This window comes from Callorhinus ursinus, unplaced genomic scaffold, assembly GCF_003265705.2.
Source record: "Callorhinus ursinus isolate GAN/ISIS: 27379988/994484 unplaced genomic scaffold, GSC_fseal_2.0 scaffold18, whole genome shotgun sequence".
Classification (NCBI taxonomy): Eukaryota; Metazoa; Chordata; class Mammalia; order Carnivora; family Otariidae; genus Callorhinus; species Callorhinus ursinus.
The window spans coordinates 5,906,719-5,928,424 of NW_027397080.1; the positions used below are offsets into that span (position 1 = coordinate 5,906,719).

Here is a 21,706-nt window from a genome sequence, read left to right on the forward strand (position 1 = left end):
TGGGTAGTTCTGTTCTTGCCAGTTGAGCTACCTGACTACCAAATGTCAGTTGGGTTTATTCCACTCTCTTATGTCAGTGAAATGTGCTATCGTAATTTAATTAAATTTTGGAAAATTTATAATATTATGTGAGCATAAAGAAAGATGTTTCTGTGAAAACTAAGTTGAATGCTTTGGAAAGGCTTGTTAAAAGCAAATTGCTAAAAACTTGTTAAATTAGGTATAGATAAGAATTCTGTGATTGGAAGAAATACACCTAGAACTTTGCCTTCGGATCGCTTCACAAGTGCCTTCCAGTTATTGCTCCCCTTTAAAGAAACATTTAAAGAAATTATGGGTGATTTGTTAAATGCAAGAAGTACAAATCACTCTAAGAAACACTTCAACCACTGGCCCCATAATCACAGAAAAAGCCTGAGGCTACCTCAAAAGATTGATGAAGCAATTTACATTTACAAGTCTTAAGTTTAAAGAAAACAGAGTGGCTTATAATATACCATAAACTCACTTTTTTTTTTTTTAAGATTTCATTTATTTATTTGACAGAGAGATAGAGCCAGAGAACACAAGCCGGCGGGGGGAGGGGTGGGGGCGGGAAGGCAGAGGGAGAAGGAGAGGCAGGCTCCCAGGTGAGTGGAGAGCTTGATGCAGGATTCATCTCAGGACACCAGGATCATGACCTGAGCCGAAGGCAGACGCTCAACCCACTGAGCCACCCAGGCGCCCATAAACTTACTTTTCTTAAAATAAACAAAACTGTATACTGTATAATGGTTTATAATTCTGCATTTTAATTGATTTTTTCAAGTAACAACTAACCATCAGGTCCAACAGCATCAGATAAAAGGGCTTCAGGTTGGTGTATAACCAGCTTTTCCTCTACAATATATTGAGGACACTTTTTTTTCCTCCGATTTTATTTTTGAGAGAGAGAGAGAGAGAGAGAGAGAGAGAGCATGAGCAGGGGGAGGGGCAGAGGGAGAAGCAGACTCCCTGCTGACTAGGGAGCCTGATGCAGCAGGGCTCAATCCCCGGGATCATGACGTGAGCCAAACACAGACGCTTAACGGACTGAGCCCTTGAGGACATTTTTCATATTGCTATATAAAAATCTATCTTATCCTTTATAAAACTAGCCTCATAATACTCCATTGTATAGTGGATACATCCTAATTTACTTACCAAATTCTCTATTTTGATAATTTTCTGAAAAAAATACTTTGAACAGGGTATTGAGAGGATGAAAGTGGATTGAGATAATGAAACAGGCAACAGAACATGAAGTGGATTAAAGAGGGGAGAATGGAAAAGGGAGGAATGGTGAATGAGAGGCTCCTGCAGCCATCCAGCTCTGAAATTAAACCAGAAAGTGCCAGTGGTTTACACATCTAAGAGATGTTCCTGTCAGTCTGGCTGCCCTGCCACGCCATTCTTTTCTACCTCTCTATCTGGGCTCATTCCAGTCCTCCTGCATTTCATCTCTGCCTGTTGAAATCCTATTTTTCTTCAACATCCAGAACAAAGACCACTCCTGATCATTATTAGCCCTGGCTAGAAATGATCCCTCCCCTTACACTGCTGATAGGGAGCCGAATCCCTCCTTCCTTTCTTCCTTCCACAGAGCATTTTTCTCTCCCAGGTAGTACAGTGCTGTGGCTCAGTAACAACTTTGGACCCACCAACTTGCTATCTCTGTGAACTTTGCACCTTACCCAAATTCTCAGTGCCTCAGGGTCCAGACCTGTAAGACGGGGCGAAGTGTATACAGCGTTGTTATGAGGATTACATCCGTTCACAGGTATAAAGCACTTAGAATAATGTCTGATGTGCAGTGAGCGCTGAAGAAACCTGCACATTCGTTTTGATTGACGGTGGCGGGAGGTGTGGAGCGGGCGGTCCGCCCCAGCAAGCGCCGAGCCTAGGCCGGGGGAGCGCGGTCACATGATTGGGTCAAGATGGCGTCGCCCGGCTGCTTGTGGCTCTTGGCCGCCGCTCTCCTGCCGGGGTCCTGCGGTGCACGGGCACTGGGGCGTCTAGACCCGGCCGCGCCGCTGCCGCTGGTGATCTGGCATGGGATGGGTGAGTGAGGGAGAAGAGAGTCAGAAGGGTTTGGCGACTCCTTCCCTTCCTTAGCCTGGGCTCGCGTCTGCAAAGTGCGAGCGTGCAGAGCGAGGACCGAGGTCGCACAGCGCTCGGCTGGCCCAACGTCTTAGGATTTGGGGGGCTACTCTTGCGTTGGAAAGGGAGAAGGGGAAGGGACTGTCTTTTGGTGAGTGCTCACAGAGAGCCGTGCATTGCGTTAGGGTATTTCGGGCGGTGGCGACAGGGTGCAGCGTCTGGCACTTGGTCGGCAGTCCTGGCTGTGGCTGCATGACCAGGGCATCCAACCTTTTATTCATTGACACATTGAATAGAGATTTGTTAGGCACCTGTAGTTCATTTTTGCATTTAACACGTAGTTATTGAGCACCTGCTAGATGCTGAAGATAGTGAACAGACCAAATTCTTTGTGCTCTTTCAGAACTTTCCAGGGGGAGAGACAGACTATAAAGAAATAAATAAGTAAAACATATAATAGGTTTTAAGTAAAATGGTGATAAGTTCAATGGAAAAAAAAATAAAGCAGGGAGGGGGATAGAAATGGGAGGTGGGGCTTGCAATTTTATAAGCAAGGTCAGGAAAGTATTCACTGAGAAAGTGACATCTGTGCAAAGACCTGAGGTGGATGAGGGAAGATGCCATGTGGATAGGTGGTAGAAGGAACAGTAAATGCAAAGGCCCTGAGGCAGAAGTATGTCTGGTATGTTGAAGGAACAACATTCAGGTCAGTGGGGATAGAACTGAGTGAGCAAGAAGAAAATGGGGGTTTAGGTTGGGGGGGTGCCAATGTTGGGCCAACTAAGGGAGTTGGCTAGAATTCGAGATGGGTAGTCCTTGGGGGGTTTTGAGCACATGAGTGACATGATATGACTTACTTTTTATTTTATTTTTTTTTAAAGACTGTATTTATTTATTCATGAGAGACAGAGTGAGAGAGAGAGGCAGAGGGAGAAGCAGGCTCCCAAGGAGCAGGGAGCCCGATGCAGGACTCGATCCCAGGACCCTGAGATCATGACCTGAACTAAAGGCAGACGTTTAACCATCTGAGCCACCCAGGCGCCCATGACTTACATTTTAAAAGGACCACTCTGATTGCTATATATTGTATCTCAGGGTCGTGAGTTCAAGTCCCATGTTGGGCTCCACACTGGGCAGGAGCCTACTTAAAAAAATCCAAAAAGAAGAGATTGTAGGGAGGTTTCAGGCATTTGCAGGGAGACAAGTTAGGAAGCTATTGCAACCATTTCAACAAGAGATGGTGGTGGCGTGAAACATTATAGTAATGGGAGATGCTGAGAAGTGGTCAAAGTTTGGATATCTTCTGAAGGCAGAGCCAATGGGATCTGTTAACAGATTAGATTCAGGATGAGAGAGAAAAAAGTCAAGGACAATTCCATGGGTTTGGGGCTGGGCAAGTAAAAGGAAGAAGTTGTCATTCTACCAAAATGGGGAAGCCTGTAGGGCCAGCAAATTTGGGGTGGGTAGAAGATCAAGAATCTGCTTTGGGACTTACTAGATGGGAGATGCACATTAGACATCCAGGAGATGTTGTAGAGGCATTTGGAGTTCAGAAGGTAGGACAGAGATGTGAGTTGGAGATTTAAGTTTTCAGCATATGGCTGGCATTTAAAGCCATGAAACTGGGCAGGATCATAGGCATGAGTGTCCACAGGAGGGAAGAGGTCTCAAGATTGAGCCCTGAGGGAGGCACTGCCAACATTTGGAGGTTGAGGAGATGAGGTGGAAGGGAGCTGAGGAGAGTGATGGTGGAGGAACGTCAGGAGAGTGCAATGTCCAGGGAGTCCAATAAACATGTTTCAAGAGGAAGGGAGCAATCAGCTGTATGGAACTTCATGGGCAGGGCAACTGAGAATGGGTTATTGGATTTAGCAATTTGGAGATCACTAATGACCTTCACCAAGGCAGTTGGGGAACATGATGAGGATGACAGCCTTGTTGGATTGAGTTAAAACTGTTCAGAGGAATTAGAGTCAGCAAATATAGACAGATTTTTCAGCACTGTGTGCTGGGGGCTATCGCAGTAGAGTTAAAAGAAATTATTATGAGAGAAAAAGAAGGTGCTCTAAGCCTTAGCTTTTCCCTTAAAAATGAATTCTTAAGCTTCTTCTCAGGTTAGAAATGTGATGATTTAGCTCAAAATGGGAAATGACCTCAGCCTGTTTCTCTGATTGAGTGGCTGGTCACTTCACTTCTGGTTTTTGATTTTGGGTCCTAGAAACAGGAAATAGGACTGGGAGTAGAGGGAGGCAGGGAGGCCCCCACAGTGCAAAATTTAAGAAGGCACTCACTCTCTAGTTTGTAGAAGTTTAGGGTCAGCACTTGCACGAACCCGTGAGTGAGTACCTCCTCAAATTTGGTGTCCTACGTGCTTCACTTGCCTTTCCCTGTCCTAGCTAGCCTTCAAGTCTGACTCCTGAGTGCTTTTGAGTTGATTAACCCCAAATGTTCCAGATGATAAGGGAGCGTAATATGTACCTCTGCTTATTTTTCGGTTGTGAATTCGGTGTCCTAGTTACATTGTACGGGCTTTTGAAGTTTGTTATTACTTGATAAACATGAGCCAAGCAAAAAATGTTCTTTCTTTTTAATTGGGGTGAAACAAATATAACCTATGATTAACCATATTAAAATACACAATTCAGTGGCATTTAGTGGATTCACAAGGTTGTACAACCACTGCTTCTCTCTAATTTCAAAGCTTTTTCATTGCCCCAGAAAACACCGGTACCCCTTACGTAATCACACTATTCCCCGCTCCCAACACCCCCTGGAAATGTCCCAATCTGCTTTCTTTCTCTATAGATAATTTGCCTATTCTGGATAAATATGTATATATATAGGTAATCATACATTATGTGACCTTTTGTGTTTAGCTTATTTCACGTACAATAATGTTTTTTAGGTTCATCCACATTGTAGCATGTCAGTACTTCATTCTTTTTTATGGCTGAATAATATTCCACTGTGTGTGTATACCACAGTTGGTTTACCCACTCATCCATTGATGGACATTCGGGTCATTTCCACCCTTTAACTATTACAAATAATGCTGCTATGAACATTGATGTACACGTTTCTGTGTGGGCATGTTTTAATTTCTGTTGGGTAGAAATCTAGAAGTGAAATTGCTGGATCATGTGGTAATTGTTAAGTTTAACTTTTTGAGGAACCACCAAACTTTTCACAGTGGCTGCATCATATTACACTCCCACCAGCAATGTACAAGGTTCCTATTTCTCCACATCCTTGCTAACACTTGCTACTTTCCATCTTTTAATTAATTTTTTTTATTAAAGCCGTTCTAGTAAGTATGAAGTGGTATCTCATTATAGTTTTGATATGCATTTCCTTAATGGCCAGTGATGTTGAGCATGTTTTCATGTGCTTGTTGGCCATCTGTATATCTTCTTTGGAGATAGGTCTGTTCAAGTCCTTTTTCCATTTTTTAATTAGATTAACTTCTTGTTGAGTTGTAAGGGTTCTTTGTATATCCTGAGTATTAAACCCTTATCAGGTATATGTTTTGCAAATATTTTCTCCTATTCCGTATGTTTCACATTCTTAATAATACCCTTTTGAAGTATAGAACTTAAAAAAAAATGTGTAATGTTTTGGCTCACAAGTATCTACCATTGTCTTTGTTGTTTAGGAGACAGCTGTTGTAATCCCTTAAGCATGGGTGCTATTAAAAAAATGGTTGAGAAGAAAATACCAGGAATTTATGTCTTATCCTTAGAGATTGGGAAGACCCTGATGGAGGTAAGGCCCTTCACAGCTCTGTTCCTTTGAAGGTTTGCTGACTGATTTCATAGAATGTACTATTAAAATGCTTTGCCTTGCATTTTTAGCAGCGGGTCATACAATGATACTTTAACTCTTGAGTGGCTTATGTGAGGATTCCAACCTGAATAAGTTTGGCCTTTTAGGGAAGATGCCATTGGTGGTTTTCATCCCGACCTTTCTCTGTGGCTTCTCTTTTAGGATGTGGAGAACAGCTTCTTCTTGAATGTCAATTCCCAAGTAACAACAGTGTGTCAGATTCTTGCTAAGGATCCTAAATTGCAGCAAGGCTACAATGCTATGGGATTCTCCCAGGGAGGCCAATTTCTGTAAGTCCCTTTCTGTTCGATCATTCCATTTACATGGAATTGATTTTTTTCTTATATTCGGGTAGATCCACTCTTAATTCTTTTGAGCATTTTGTCTATTCTTGGAAGGAAAGCTATTCTAAAATATCTCCATGTAAAAAGCTTTATGGAACTTAATTTATTTTCTATGATTAAGAATAAAGATTTGCGTTTGGCCATATCGGGGGAAGTCTGGATACTCTGTGGCTTTGGGGATTCACAGAGGATGAAGTAGCTTAATCTGCGAAGTTGGTTGTTGATGATACATTTTTATCTGACAGCTGGAGCTGATAATCCCTTTTTTTCCCCAGGAGGGCAGTGGCTCAGAGATGCCCATCACCTCCCATGATCAATCTGATCTCGGTTGGGGGACAACATCAAGGTAACTTTGGCCTGTTTGCCCCCTTTTTTCTCCGTTCTAATCCATGTGACCACTTGATTTTAAAACATTCCAGCAGCTCTATTTGTACAAGAAGGCAGCCATCCTTGGAAAATCCAATCTTTCTGGCTTATAATAAACTAGCCAGAATTGAAGGAATAGGAAGAGACTTCAGATTTTAGAAGCCAAGATCACAGGTGAACCAGTGGACTGCCTGCGGCTTCTCTCCTGTTTAATTGGCATGATTTCCTGCAGGTGCGGTGGTTGTGGCTACATGGCAGGTGCTGGTTGAGGAGTCAGGAAGGGCCAACAGGCTTTCATTTCTTTTTTTAAAGATTTGATTTATTTGAGAGAGAGAGCGCGTGCACGGGCGTGTGCAGGAGCGGGGGGCAGGGGCAGAGGGAGAGGGAGAAGCAGACTCCCTGCTGAGCAGGGACCCCCCCCCCCACCCATGTGGGGCCCCAGGTCCTGGGGGACCCTGGGATCATGACCTGATCTGAAGGCAGATGCTTAACTGACTGAGCCACCCAGGTGCCTTGCATTTCCTGTTTTCTGACATTGGTGATGTCTTATTGAATTTAGACTCAGGCAAACAGTAGCATCTAAGCTTTTTTTGTCTGTAAAGTTAACAGTAGAAATTAAATCCTTTGAAAAACAACAGGTTTTCTGTTGAGGCAGAATTACATACTTCCAGGGAAGGGTGCATCTTTGGGATAGAACTTTTTTTTTCCTAAAGATTTTATTTATTCATGAGAGAGAGAGAGAGAGAGAGAGAGAAGCAGAGGGAGAAGCAGGCTCCCAAGGAGCAGGGAGTCCGATGTGGGACTCGATCCCAGGACCCTGGGATCATGACCTGAGCCGAAGGCAGACGCTTAACCATCTGAGCCACCCAGGCGCCCTGGGATAGAACTTTTATCTCTGTTCTCATGGATATAGCTATCAGGTGGCATAGTGTAGGAGCAGAAGGATTCTCCTTATAATCAGGAAATTGGATTCACCCCATTAATTGTTGCTGATGGGCAAGTAATTTGGTACCTTAAATCCCTTTCACAGATGAGGGAAACTGAAAGAAGGCCTTTCCCATTTTGTGGGAATTTTTCAGAGGATGAAGTAAGATAACAAGTAGAAAGATACTTTTTTGTTTGTTTGTTTAAGATGTTATTTATTTATTTGAGAGAAAGAGAGCACAAGTGGGTGGAGGGGCAGAGGCAGAGGAAGAAACAGACTCCCTGCTGATCAGGGAGCCTGACACAGGGCTCAATCCCAGGACCTTGGAATCATGACCTGAGCCGAAGGCAGACGCTTAACTGACTGAGCCACTCAGGTGCCCCCCAAAATACTTTTTATTTTTTATTTTTTTAAAGATTATTTATTTATTTATTTAACAGAGACAGACCCAGCCGGAGAGGGAATACAAGCAGGGGGTGTGGGAGAGGGAGAAGCAGGCTTCCTGTGGAGCAGCGAGCCTGATGCAGGGCTCCATCCCAGGACCCTGGAATCATGACCTGAGCCGAAGGCAGATGCCCAACGACTGAGCCACCCAGGCGCCCCCAAAAAATACTTTTTAAAAACACAAGTAATATTCAAATGCAAATTGGTAAAAACAACTTTATCATTCACTCATTCAGTCAACAAATATTTATTGAAAATCTATAAATAAAACAGACAGGCTTCCTGTCTTCAGGAAACTTCCCTTCTAGTGGGGGGGGCTAAGAAATAGACAATGAAGCAAGTAAATAAATACAGGTAATGGGAACTATGATCAAGAAAAAGGAGCACCAGGGGGAAGCTGGCTATGGTATGAATTCTCAATATGTTATTTTCTTGAGAAATAAATGAATGAGATCAGAGGCTAGCTCTGGTTTGTTGTGTTCCTCACCGTGCCTTGCACATAGTAGGTATTCAGTACACCGCTATTGAAGGAACGGATCTTTGTCTTCTGCTATAGGTGTTTATGGACTCCCTCGGTGCCCAGGGGAGAGCTCTCACATCTGTGACCTGATCAGGAAAACACTGAATGCTGGGGCTTACAACAAAGCTATTCAAGAACGGTACGTATGGTTAGCCGAAAAGGATGTAGAACTGTCACTGCATGAAAATATCATGCTGACTTTCATGCCAGCAGATTTCAGGAGTAGTGGCCAGTGATATGCACATGAGAGGCTTTTCGTAAATTTCTCTGTGCTGTCTACTCAGTTATATTATAAGCCTAAAACTGCTCTAATATTAATTTTAAAAAAGGAGGGGAGGCTTTTTTTTTAAAGATTTTATTTATTTATTCCAGAGAGAAAGAGTGTGCAAGAGAGAGCATGAGCAGGGGAGGGACAGAGGGAGGGGGAGAACCAGACTGCTGAGCAGGGAGCCTGACGTGGGGCTGGGATAATGACCTGAGCCAAAGGTAGACACTTAACCTCCTGAGCCACCCAGGTGCCCCTGGGGAGGGGTTTTATTTTGAGGGTATTTTTTTTAATATAGAAAGAATATAATTACAACACAATAAATTTCCATTTTTAAAAAACAAAAGAGCCTTTAGAAAGTACCAAGCCCAGGGACGCCTGGGTGGCTCAGTTGGTTAAGTGTCTGCCTTTGGCTCTGGTTGTGATCCCAGGGTCCTGGGACCGAGTCCCACATCGGGCTCCCTGCTCAGCGGGGAGCCTGCTACTCCCTCTGCCTGGCTGTTCCCCCTGTTAATGCTCTCCCTCCCTCTCTGTCTCTGACAAATAAATAATAAATAAATAAACCTTAAAGAAAAAAAGAAAGTACCAAGCCCAATATCCAACATCTATAAAGAATTTACCAAACTCAACACCCAAAGAACAAATAATCCAGTCAAGAAATGGGCAGAAGACATGAGCAGACATTTCTGCGAAGACATCCAAATGGCCAACAGACACATGAAAAAGTGCTCAACATCACTTGTCATCAGGGAAATCCAAATCAAAACCACAGTGAGATACCACCTCACACCGGTCAGAATGGCTAAAATTAACAAGTCAGGAAACAACAGATGTTGGCGAGGATGTGGAGAAAGGGGAACCCTCCTACACCGTTGGTGGGAATGCTAGCTGATGTAGCCACTCTGGAAAACAGTATGGAGATTCCTCAAAAAGTTGAAAATAGAGCTACCCTATGATCCAGCAATTGCACTACTGGGTATTTACCCCAAAGATACAAATGTAGTGATCCAAAGGGGCACATGCACCCCAATTTTATAGCAGCAATGTCCACAATAGCCAAACTATGGAAAGAGCCCAGATGTCCATCAACAGATGAATGGCTAAAGATGTGGTATGTTTGTGGTATGTACACACACACACACACACACACACACACACACACACACACAGGAATATTACGCAGCCATCAAAAAAGAAATCTTGCCATTTGCAATGACATGGATGGAACTAAAGGGTATTAGGCTAAGTGAAATAAGTCAATCAGAGAAAGACAATTACATGATCTCACTGATCTGTGGAATTTAAGAAGGCAGGATCATAGGGGAAGAGAGTAAAAAATGAAATGACAAAAAGAGAGGGAGACAAATCATAAGAGACTCTTAATCTTAAACGGACTGAGGGTTGCTGGAGGGTAGGGGGCCGGGGGATGGGGTAAGTGGGTGGTGGACATTGGGGGGGTATGTGTTGTAATGAGCACTGTGTATTATATAAGACTGATGAATCATAGACCTGAACCCCTGAAACAAATAATACATTATATGTTAATTTTTTTTTCTTTTTGACAGATTCTTTGGGTTGTCAGCAGCAAAGGGTTAGCCTTCTATGTCAGTGTCCCCACTGCTCAGATATGTTTGGGTGTTTTAAAACTATACAGAATCACAGGGCTCTTGGGTGACTCAGTTAAAACATCCGACTTTTGATTTTGACTTGGGTCATGATCTCAGCGTCATGAGATTGAGCCCTGCTTTGGGCTCTGCACAGGGCATGGATCCTGCTTAAGATTCTCTCTCTCTCCCTCTCCCTCTGCCCCTCCCCACCTTCCACTAAAAACAAACACACACACACACACACACACACACACACACACACAACAGTATCCCTTTTGGAGCCTGTTCTTTTCAGTTGTTTCCAATCTTAAATTATACATCAGAACCTCTGGGACGTTGATTTAAAATGGATCCTAGGGCTCCATCCCTGGGATCAGGGATTTAATTTGGATTCAGTAGGTCTGGAGTATTCTAGATGGTAGCTGAGATTTGGGATCAACTAGTATGGCTATAGCAGCCATCCTACAGGTTTTCCAAGTGTATCATTCTTGTCTAATAACAGTTCTTCAATATAGCACTTCCTTTAAGCCGTTTTCTAAGGTCCAGCCCTGCCCCTCATTTGCATGTGTAAACAACCTGCAACTTGCTCTTCCTTTCTCACCCACTGGCCGCACGCTGAACCACAGAGCTGTGTTAGGTCAGTAGTGCCACCTGATGGTCAGTGAAGGAAACTAAGATACTTTTTTTTTTTTTTTAAGATTTTATTTATTTATTTGAGATTGAGAGAGAGCACAGAGTGAGTGAGAGAAGCCGACTCCCCACTGAGCAGGGAAGCCAATGCAGGACTCGATCCCAGGACCCTGAGATCATGACCTGAGCCGAAGGCAGACACTGACTGAGCCACCCAGGTGCCCTCATTGTTTTTTATTCTTTACTCATTATTCTTCTAACTCTTGCCCAGATGCCTCGGAAAAATTCATCCTTTTCTTTGTGTTTCTTTTGTGAACCAAACACAATGCCTGGCAATCAGAATTATTAGTGACTAGAAATGAGCAGTCATGGGGAGGAGACAGTAACACTAAGTACTGATTAAAAAGGGTAGATTGATGTGTTTGTCTTCACTTCCTCCTTAAACTGTAATAATAACCCGGTAGCCAAAGAATAAAAAGTGATAAACCCACAAGGGCCAAGAGAACAGGAAAGGAGAGGCGAGTCAATAAAAGACATCAACATGTCTTTGAAAGACAGAAAGCAGATGAATGAGTGGTAACTGTTTCAGCAGAGCCAAAAAAGCTGAAACCTTTAGTTTCTGAAGGATGCACTGACAGTAAGGGAGCAGATTCACTTTTTATAGCTCCAGAGAGGGTCAGGAATTAGATGCATAAGATCCTTTGGAAGGTAGAGATCAGTGCATGGAGCTAAAAATGGGACTTTTTGTCGAAAAAAAAATTATTTCTATATAAGGAATGATCAAACTGCCAGTTCCCCTAAGTGCACATCCAAGTTACTGCTTCTCCCCCACTATGACAAGAGAAGCAAAATTTATTCTCTGGAGCAGTTTAAGTAGAGAAGTACAAGACTGAGGTACTAAGCACAGGATGGTGGTGAGACACCACACTGAAAACCCATACCCTCCCCCTCGCCTTTCCTCCCACTCAGCTCCCAGAATGATAGCCACTAGGCTTATTATCTGCTAGGCTGGTGTTTGGCAGACCTATCTCTGGAAAACCTGACTGGCCCCAGAGAAAAGATCTACAGGCTGAGGTTTTGGAGTAAATCAGGACTGTTCTTGACTACCGTGAGGTGAAGCCACCAGGAGGTAAGCTCTGTTGTTGCACGAGGAGCCTCCAGTTAGCTTTGTAGTGCCTCATTTCAGTATGAACCATGAGCTGGGGACCCCCAGCCAGCCATCTGAGGAAAGCTTCTAACATGAAAGATAGACTGAAACCAACAAAAAGTAAAAAGCAACTTGGAAGGAAAATACGACAATTCAAGGAGCCAAAGAAAACTTTAAAAAAGAAAAAAAAAAGCCTAGAATTATTATCTTCAGAGATGAGCAGTTACCTCTGTGGCACCGGAAAAGAATGTGAATAAAACCAACAATCGGAGAGTAAGAGCTCCTGGCAATTAAAAATAAGAAAGCCAAAATAAATGTGAACGTGATATGGGAATATAAACTTGAGGAAATCTCCTAGAAATGAGAACAAAAACCTCAAAGAGGTTTAAAAAAAAAAAAGTAGAGAACTGAAAAAATTAAAGGAGCCATTTAGGAAGTCCAGGATCTGCCTGTTAGGAGTTCCGAAAAGAGCCCAGAGGAAAAAGGGTGGTTGGGAATTATCAAAGAGGTAATACAAGAAAATGTCTCAGAACGACAGGTCATGAGTTTCCAGCTGGAAAGGGCTCACTAAGTGGTCAGGGCAAGGAATGAACAAAGCCTCACATGGAGGTGTCCCCTTGTGCCCTCTCAGAGCACCAGGAGAAAGAGTGGGCCCCAGGGAGGGCCGCCCAGAGTCTGTTCCAATGACCGCGCACTCCCCTCAGTAGCACCGCCTGCTAGAAGTTTTCGGAGGGAAAGTGATTTCCATCCTAGAGTTCAGTGCCGAACCTTTAAGGAGCAACCGCTTGTGAAGGGAAAAAAAAGGCCCCTTTCAGACACCCCAAAAAAAAAAAAAAAAAAGACCCTCTTTCTGGGCAGGTGTTGGCGAGACTCCGTTCCACACCGCGTGCTGCGTGGCCTGGTGTGTCTTTGAGTCTCCTCCTCATCCCCAGCATGAGGTTCGCTGTAGTATTTTCCCGCACGGAGATTCAGTGCAGGGCCCTCAGCTCATAGTAAGTAGGCAGATGGGCCCGTTACTGCTAGTGATGCCATGTTTAAAATACTTATTCAACTTGAGCTACCTGTTTCCTATATTTATAAGCATTGCTGTGGTTTTGTTTTCTCTTTTCGGTTGCAGTTATAAAGTATTTCATTCATAATTTCATCAAATGTTGCACTGCAGTTCGCCAGGCCCTGTGGTAGGTCTGGCAGGTACAGCGGAGAATAAGACAGTTAGGGTCCCTGCTTCCATGAAAGAACATTCCAGTGGGGAAAGGGGAGCTGCAAGCAAACAGAGGCACTGGGTCACCTCTAATTGTGCTGAAGCTGTGGTGGAAGTAAACGGGGTGCAGTGGTGGAGAGGAGTGTGGAGGAGGTACCGACTCTGGACAGAAAGGCCTTCGGAGAAGAGGTATTTAAGCTGGGGTCTGGAGGATGAGAAGAATGGAAGGAGCTAAGGAAAGAGCCATCAGGCCGCAGGAGCAGCAGGCATGAAGGCCCGATCCTAGGACGCATTTGGCTTGTTCTAGGCCCCGGTGACAAGTTGAGTGATAGACGGGAGTTGGCAGGGCTGATACCTCAAGGACGGGAAGGTCACATCGGCCATTTGGGTTTCCTGCTAAACATCAAGAGAAACTGTTGGGAGGTTTTAAGCAAGGGAATAATATGGCCTGATTCATGTTTTTAGATGGTCTCCACTGCTTTGTGGAGAGTGGATTGGAAAGCGGGGAGAGCAAAAGCAGGGGGCTGTCACAGTGTCTCGGTCAGAGGTGACGGTGGTGTGGATCCTGGGGTGAGATGGAGAGAAGTGGAATGACCTGAGATAAGTTTCATAATGTTGTAGCTGAACGAGACTGGCAAGCCAGGATACAGCGCAGCATTTATAACATGGTTTCCCTGGGAAATACTTTCCGAGTTCTCAGTGGCTCAATTACAGATTGATACTTTTCTAATTTTATGGAGTTGGTTTTTCTTTTTAAAAGTTCTTTGTATTTATATGTATATCTCCTTTTTCTTTAAATAGATTTTATTTATTTTTTGACAGACACGGCGAGAGAGGGAACACAAGCAGGCGGAGTGGGAGAGGGAGAAGCAGGCTTCCCGCAGAGCAGGGAGCCCGATGCGGGGCTCGATCCCAGGACCCTGGGATCATGACCTGAGCCGAACGCAGACGCTTAACGACTGAGCCACCCAGGCGCCCCTGTATATCTCATTTTAGCAGATGGCCAGTATGAGTTTTAAAGAGGCGGGTATGGGGCGCCTGGGTGGCTCAGTCAGTTAAGTGTGTGCCTTCGGCTCAGGCCATGATCCCAGGGTCCTGGGATGGAGCCCCGCATCGGGCTCCCTGCTCTGCGGGGAGCCTGCTTCTCCCTCTCCCTCTGCTGCTCCCCTGCTTGTGCGCTCCTTCTCTCAAATAAATAAAATCTTAAAAAAATAAAAATAAAAAGGCAAGTAGCCCCGGTAGAGGCGCAAAGGGGGTGGGGAGGGTGGGAAGAGACGGAAGGAGAGCATGCTCTCCCGGCAGTATGGTCCTAGGCTGCCCTCTGTATCAGGGAGGATTCTGGTTGTAGGAAAATAACCACATCCAACCAAAGTAAATTTTTAAAGAAGTTCATAGTCTTTTGGTACCCAGGGTTTCAGAGGGACTAGAATCAAGAAATGGGAGCCACCAAGAGCTGGGTCTGTCTCCCACTGGCGTTGCTGCTGCCTCTGCATGCTCACCAGCCTCTTTGGCCCCCCACCGGTGAAAGGTGGCCTTGCCCAGCTTCTCGGTTGGTTGGTTGGTTGCTTTTTAAGATTTATGTATTTATTTTGGAGAGAGCGAGAGTACCTGCAGGAGCAGGGGAAGGGTAGAGGGAGAGAGAGCATCTCAAGCGGCCTCCCTTCTGAGCACAGAGCCCACCTTGGGGCTCAATCCCATGACCCCCGAGATCATGACCTGGGCTGGAACCAAGAGACCGTCACTCCACCGACGGAGCCACCCAGGCGCCCCCAGCTTCCAAGTTTTTCATTGTGTCTGCTTAGGATATTATCTCAGGAGGGGCTGGAATCTCTCGGTCCCAGTCCAGCGTCTTGGGGAAGGGACCATGTCCCTGCTCAGGTCAGATCTCCATCACTGGCTTCGACCAGACAAGTGAGACCACACCGTACCAACCGTACCCGCCCCTGTAACCAGAAGGTGGGCCCGGGGAAGGGTGCAGTTCCCAGACGAGGGACAGTTGATTTTGATTTAGGCAGAGACCCCCAGAAGGTGTCTTCTGCACTGTTCAGATCATTTAACCTTAGCAAAGCGAATTGGATTCGTCCCCTGGGAAGCCAGTGAGGAGGGACTGAGGAGGGACTTCTCCAGCACCTGCTCCTGGCTCAGTGGGGGCAGCAGTGAGGAATGGTGAGCGTGACAGCCCTCTCTCACCTCGTGAATGTAGAAATCCGCCCTCTAGTTCTCCTTTGAGATACTGGTAGCCCTGGGGTTTCTTCTTGCTCCGGTTTCCTCGCTGTCCCACTCACTGCTCCCCTCCCTGCCACAGTGAGTACAGCAGTGCCGGCCTGGCCTTGGCCTCTCCTCTTCCCTGTGCCCGCCCTGCTCTCCCAGGTGGCCCTGTCCTTGGTCCGTGGCCCTCAGCCCTGCGTGCCCAGGGCTTGCCGGGGCCTGTGCCCCCAATGGCTCTCACGGTGTGCTTATCCCCAGCTGTCCCGCTTTCCCCACACCTTCGTCCTCAGCTCGCCGCTCCCCATTCTGGAAATACTGAGGCATCCACTTCGGCACTTTTCAACTGTTCAGAAAAGTAGAGTAATGTCATCTAAGACCTAAAATTAATATTTTGTCATATTTGCCTCAGATATTTTAAGAACTGAAACATTTCAGATAATACTGAATTCTTACACATCTCTGCCAGGTTCCATTCCCTGCCCGCCCTCCATAGTGACAACCACTGTCGAGAAATGAGAGTAATAGATCCTTTCTGTCCATTAAAAAAAATTGTATATTTATATACATATATATTCTCCATCAATATGTAGCCTTATTTTGTCTATATAAAATGTTATGTTATGGATGTCTTGTGTACTTCATTCTGCAAATGAGTTTTTCACTCAGTATTATGTTTAATAACGTGGTTACATATATACATCTAGTTCATTCCTCTTTTTTTTTTTTAAGATTTTACTTATTTATTTAATTGAAAGAGACAGCGAGAGAGGGAACAACAAGCAGGGGGAGTGGGAGAGGGAGAAGCAGGCTTCCCGCCGAGCAGGGAGCCCAAAGCGGGGCTCGATCCCAGGACCCTGGGACCATGACCTGAGCCAAAGGCAGTCGTTCAACCAGCTGAACCACCCAGGCGCCCTTAGTTCATTCCTCTTAACTGCTACCTGGCATTCTGTATTCTCTGACTACGCCACCGTGTATTGATTTCCATATAGCAAACATTTCGGCATTTCTAGTTTCTCTAGCAAACAACCTTGAGGGAACATCCTTGTGTTGAAAAGCCCAGCCTGTGTTGCTGCATGTCTCCTTTACTTTTACGCCACTGCTGTACTCACACAGGACACTTCACTTCTGGTCACCAAATATGTGGAGGTTTCCCCCACACCAAGGAGTTCTCTGTGACACCAGCTGGTGTCCTACAATTTAACTCAGTTCTGACACTGACTACCTGGAGATAGCGTCAGATCCCACAGATTAAGAGCTCAGTCCCACGAGCCTGCGCCCTGCCACACACACACACGCCCATCACCAGTAGTAGGTCCCCAGGTTACCCACAACTTCTGTCCGATGTGGCTACAAGGTGGAGGTTCCCATGACCCTCTCCTCAGGCATGATTCATTTGCTAGAGTGGCTCACAGAACTCAAGGAAACATGTTTACCAGTTTATTAAGGGGTATGATAAAGGACACAGATGAGGGGCGCCTGGGTGGCTCAGTTGGTTGTCTGCCTTTGGCTCGGGTCATGATCTCAGGATCCTGGGATGGAGCCCTGCGGCGAGCTCCCTACCCAGCGGGGAGTCTCCTCCTCCTCCCCCCTCTGTTCCTCCCCCCCACTTGTGCTCTCTCAAATAAATAAAATCTTAAAAAAAAAAAAAGGACACAGATGAACAAGATACATTGGCAAGGTCTGGGAGGGTCCTGAGCACGGGAGCTGGGGTGCACACCCTTCTGGTGTGGGTGTGTCTGCCAACCTGGAAGCTCTCTGAACCCCTACTATTAGAATTTTATGGAGGTTTCTTCACGTAAGCACGATCAGTTACTAACTCCATTTCCAGCCCCCCTCCCCTCTCTGGAAAATGGGGAGCAGGGCAGAAAATTCCAAGCTTCCGATGGAGACTTGGTCTTTCTGGTGACCAGCCCCATCCAGGAGCCATCCAGGAGCCCACCCAGAGCCACCTCACTAGAACAAAAGATGCTCCTAGTGCTTTTATCACTTAGGAAATTACAAGGGTTTCAGGAGCTCTGTGCCAGGAACCGGGGTGGGAGACCAGTATACGTATTTTCTATTACCTAGCAATCCCCGAACAAGAATTTATGTACTAGTGGAATTCACGTGTGGACTCTCAGTTATTTATTGGGTAATTTGGGGAATGCTTCTTAACCTCTCTGCCTTAGTTTCATCATCTGTAAAATAGGGCAGAAGTTCTACCTCATGGGTTGTAGAGGTTACATGAGTTAGTAGATGTAGATAGAGTGCTTAGAACAGTACTTCAGAGACACTCCGTGCGTGTTAGCTACTGTGATTACAATGATGAGCATGTGCATTTTAGACTTGACTTGATATTGCCAAGGTGGTTGTAGCAATTTCTGTTCCCACCAACAGAGTGTGAGCGTTGCCGTTTTCTCCAGTCTTACTGACTTTTGATCCTGTGTCTGTTACGCGTCTGCCAGGCAGAGGTGTGTGGGATGGTTTTGCTTTCCAGTCTGCGCGTCCTGTTAGACAGCTCGATCATCTGTTCGTGTTTGTTGGCTACTCGGGTCTCTCTTTTCTGTGAATTGCCTATTCATTGCCTGTTCTAGTCTTTGCCTGTTTTTCTGTTGGGCGCTCTTTTTCTTACTGATGTGTAAGTATCATGTACACACACGTGCATCTATATTAGGATTATCAAGCCTTTCTTTGTTAGGTATATTACACTTAACTTCTCCCAGCCTGTGGCTTATCTTTTAATTTTATTTGTGGTGTTTTCATTTGGTACAGCAGATTTTTTTTTTAGGCAGTTTTATTGAGATCTAATTCACATCCCATACAGTTCTGTCCTTTAGGGTGTATAATTCATTGGTTTGGGGCATATTATTGATTTTTTTAAGTTATGGTAAAACATATATATAATATATATAAAACAGAATCTGCCATTTCAGTCATTTTTAAGTGTACAGCTCAGGGGAATTAGGTACAGTCACAGTGTCCAAACCAGCATCAGGTGTAGCAGCTTCTAATTTGGATTCAGGCCACTTCATCAGTCCTTAGGACTGAAGCACAAAGCTATTCTCCGATCTCATATTTTCTTCTGATTTTTTTTTTCAGGTTTTGTTTTGATTCTCATGTTTTTCATCTACCTGGGGTTTTCGATGCCCAATCTGTTTCTGGGCTGCTATTCTGTTCCATTCATTTATTTGTCTGCCTCTACCCCATGTGCAGTCTGCTTTGGTTACTATAGCAACATTTACACGGCTCTTCTTCAAGTCTTGGCTGGTCTTGGACTTTTATTGTTTCATCTGGAGTTTAAAATGAGTTTGTCAAATAAAATAAAATAAAATAAAATAAGTTTGTCAGATTCTACCAGAAATCATCTTGTGATTTGGGTTAGAATGCCTTAGGTTTGGCCATCACCTCAGCACATCTGCTTCTGCATTTCCTTTCCTCTCCATCAGGCTCTTGTTCCTCTTGCGCTAGGACGTGGAACAGCATCTCCCCGTGCAGACTGTACCGGCGGCGGCGGCTGGATTTAGAGCGAGGGGCAGGAGGAACAGAATAGGATGGTGACCCACTACCTTTTGTGGAATTTGTGCCAGGAGAGGACACCTTAGTGAGCTTTACAGTTGATACTTAATTTTCACGACAACCCTGGGAGAATCCGGCTCCGAGAGGCGAGTGCCCGTGATTCCAGGCCAGGGCTGTGTGCTGTGGAGCTGGTGCTGTGGGCATGCCATGGTCAGCAGAGGCGGTGGTATGTATAGTGCTTAAGAGCAGGGCTTTTGGGCCCAGACTGCCTGCCAGGCCATTTGGGCTCTGTTCTCTCCCAGCAGTGTGACCGTGGGCAAGCCACTTCATCACTCTGGGTATGGTTGCCTCAGTCATAAACAGGAGGCTAAAAATAGTGCCTTCCCGACGGAATTCTTGTCAGGATTAAATAGGTTAATGTATGTAAAGTGCTTAGAATAGGCCCAGTAAGTGCTGTACACAGATTTCTATTATTCTCTCGAAGCCACAGTGGCCAGAACAGGCCTCAGGGGTAAAGGGTACGGTTTCTGGGTTGCTGACTGCCTCTTGAATGGGCTGCTTTGGGAAGAGTGTGGACTTGGGCAGATTTAGGCTCCTGTCTTACCTTGTCTATGACTGTGTAGTTTTTCTTTTTTAAAGATTTTATTTATTTATTTCGAGTGTGTATGCACAAGCAAGCAGGGGGAGGGGCAGAGGGAGAGAGAGAAAATCCCAAGCAGACTGCGCACTGAGCGTGGAGCTCAATGCAGGGCTCGATCCCACAACCCTGAGGTTACGACCTGAGCCGAAACCGGGGGTTGGATGCTTAACCAGTTGAGCCACTGATGACACGACCCGTGTAGTTTTTGTTTTTGTTTTTTTAAAGACTGTATTTATTTATTTGACTGAGAGAGAGAGAGAGAGCACACAAGCAAGGGGAGCAGCAGAGGGAGGGAGAGAGAAGCAGGCTTCCCGCTGAGCAAGGAGCCCGACATGGGGCTCGATCCCAGGACACCGGGATCACGACCTGAGCTGGAGGCAGACACTTAACGACTGAGCCACCCAGGCGCCCGTCGACTGTGTAGTTTTGAGAGCGTTACTTAACCTCTGAAACTGGCCCTTCCCTGGTGACAAGGAGAGAATAGTACAGACGCATGTTTCTTCTCTGTCTGCCTCCCCAGCACTTCCCGCTTGAGCTCATCCTCAGGCCCTTCCCCTTCGCCGTCCCGGGTGCCCCGGGCTTCTCACAAAACAAAATGCCCTTCGTTTCTTCCTGTTGCCCCTTCTTAGCTCTGTTTCCTTTTCACACAGCAAGGTGACCCACGACTACTGCTTTCGTTGGTTCTTTCATTTTCAGCCGTTGGGCTCCCTGCTGTAATTCTGGGTCACCAGAACCTCGTCTGGCAAGGTCCAAAGACCTTTGTATTTAGTCACTGAACATTTTTTGAAGAAACTTGGGTTGGCCACCTGTGTGAACGTGTGTGCGTCCGGCGCTCAGCACTTGGCGAGCATTGGACACTGTTGACCACCCACTCCTGCAGCTTCTTCCCCTGTTCTCCTAACCATACGGCCTTCCCTTCTGCTCACTCCCTCAGTACCAGCCGACTTCTTTCAGAGCTTGTCTGGCGTCCCCGAATCGCTCCCTTCCACTCGGCAGAGCCTTCCTGCTGAGCATCTGCGGCGCCGGAGCGTCGCTGCTGAAGGAGCTTGTAGTCCTTGGGGGGAGAACCAGGGAGCCAGCTCGCACCCGGTGAGCGACAGCAGGGCTGGAACAAAGGGACAAGCCCAGTGCCAATGGCAGTATTCTCTAAACGGTCGGAGTTCGTCACCTTTTGACACAATCAGGGAAACTAAATACTGAAATCTTTCACATCCACTTATAAGCAGATGACAGACCGTCCCTGTGACTGCTGACAGGCTGGCTGCGGCCTCTTTTGACCTCAGTCGCACCCGCCCTGGGCGTGAGGGGCGCCGACATGTCTGCCGTAGCTGGTTCCACTGGGCTTTTGTACCATCCTGCCCTGTTGGGTGGAGCTTTCTGGACCACCGCCTCTGGGCACCTCTTCCACTCAGGCTGGGGAGCTCCTGTTGTCCAAATGTTTCTTCTTCCCCTGCCAGCGGTGGGATACAGGGTCCCACCCCATCCGACTCCTCCTTTCCCCAGAGGTCCGTGCTCAGCTTTCTCTTAGTGGAAATGCTGCTGTGTGGATGCAGGAGCCCCGTGGAAGCACCTGCTGGGAGGACTCAGGAAGGGCTCAGTGTGGATGGGGAAGGGCCCCGAGGGAAGGCAGGGGAGGGGAGGGAGAGCAGAGAGACTGGAGAGAAAGGAGAAGCATGTGAACACCTCTCTGAAATAATAGTGTAAATGCCAAAGCCCCACCTTTTGTCCTTAGAAATTGCATGACATACCAGAATCCTGAAAACTAGTGTCATCACTCAACAATAGGAGAAATGCTTTGCGATCGAAGGGGTAGACCTCCATCCCAGCCTGAGGGTGGCCAGATGGATGGAGAGAGGGATGGCTGGATGCAGAGGCGGTGATATCTGAGCTGAGTCTTGCAGGATGAATAGGAAGCCGCGGCGGCGGCGGCGGGGGGGGGGGGGGGGGGGGGGGGGGGGGGGGGGGGGGGGGGGG

General features: G+C 46.1%; 1 protein-coding gene across 1 annotated transcript in view; it reads left to right on the forward strand.

Moving 5' to 3' along the window:
* Window positions 1-1,940: 1,940 nt before the first annotated feature.
* Window positions 1,941-21,706, forward strand: part of PPT1 (palmitoyl-protein thioesterase 1) — a 25,362-nt gene continuing 5,596 nt past the window's right edge. The window contains exons 1-5 of the mRNA XM_025856414.2: window positions 1,941-2,079; window positions 5,771-5,880; window positions 6,103-6,230; window positions 6,560-6,630; window positions 8,576-8,678. Coding sequence (XP_025712199.1) covers window positions 1,956-2,079; window positions 5,771-5,880; window positions 6,103-6,230; window positions 6,560-6,630; window positions 8,576-8,678 — 536 coding nt within the window. The 5' untranslated portion in view covers window positions 1,941-1,955. The remainder of the gene's footprint in view (window positions 2,080-5,770; window positions 5,881-6,102; window positions 6,231-6,559; window positions 6,631-8,575; window positions 8,679-21,706) is intronic.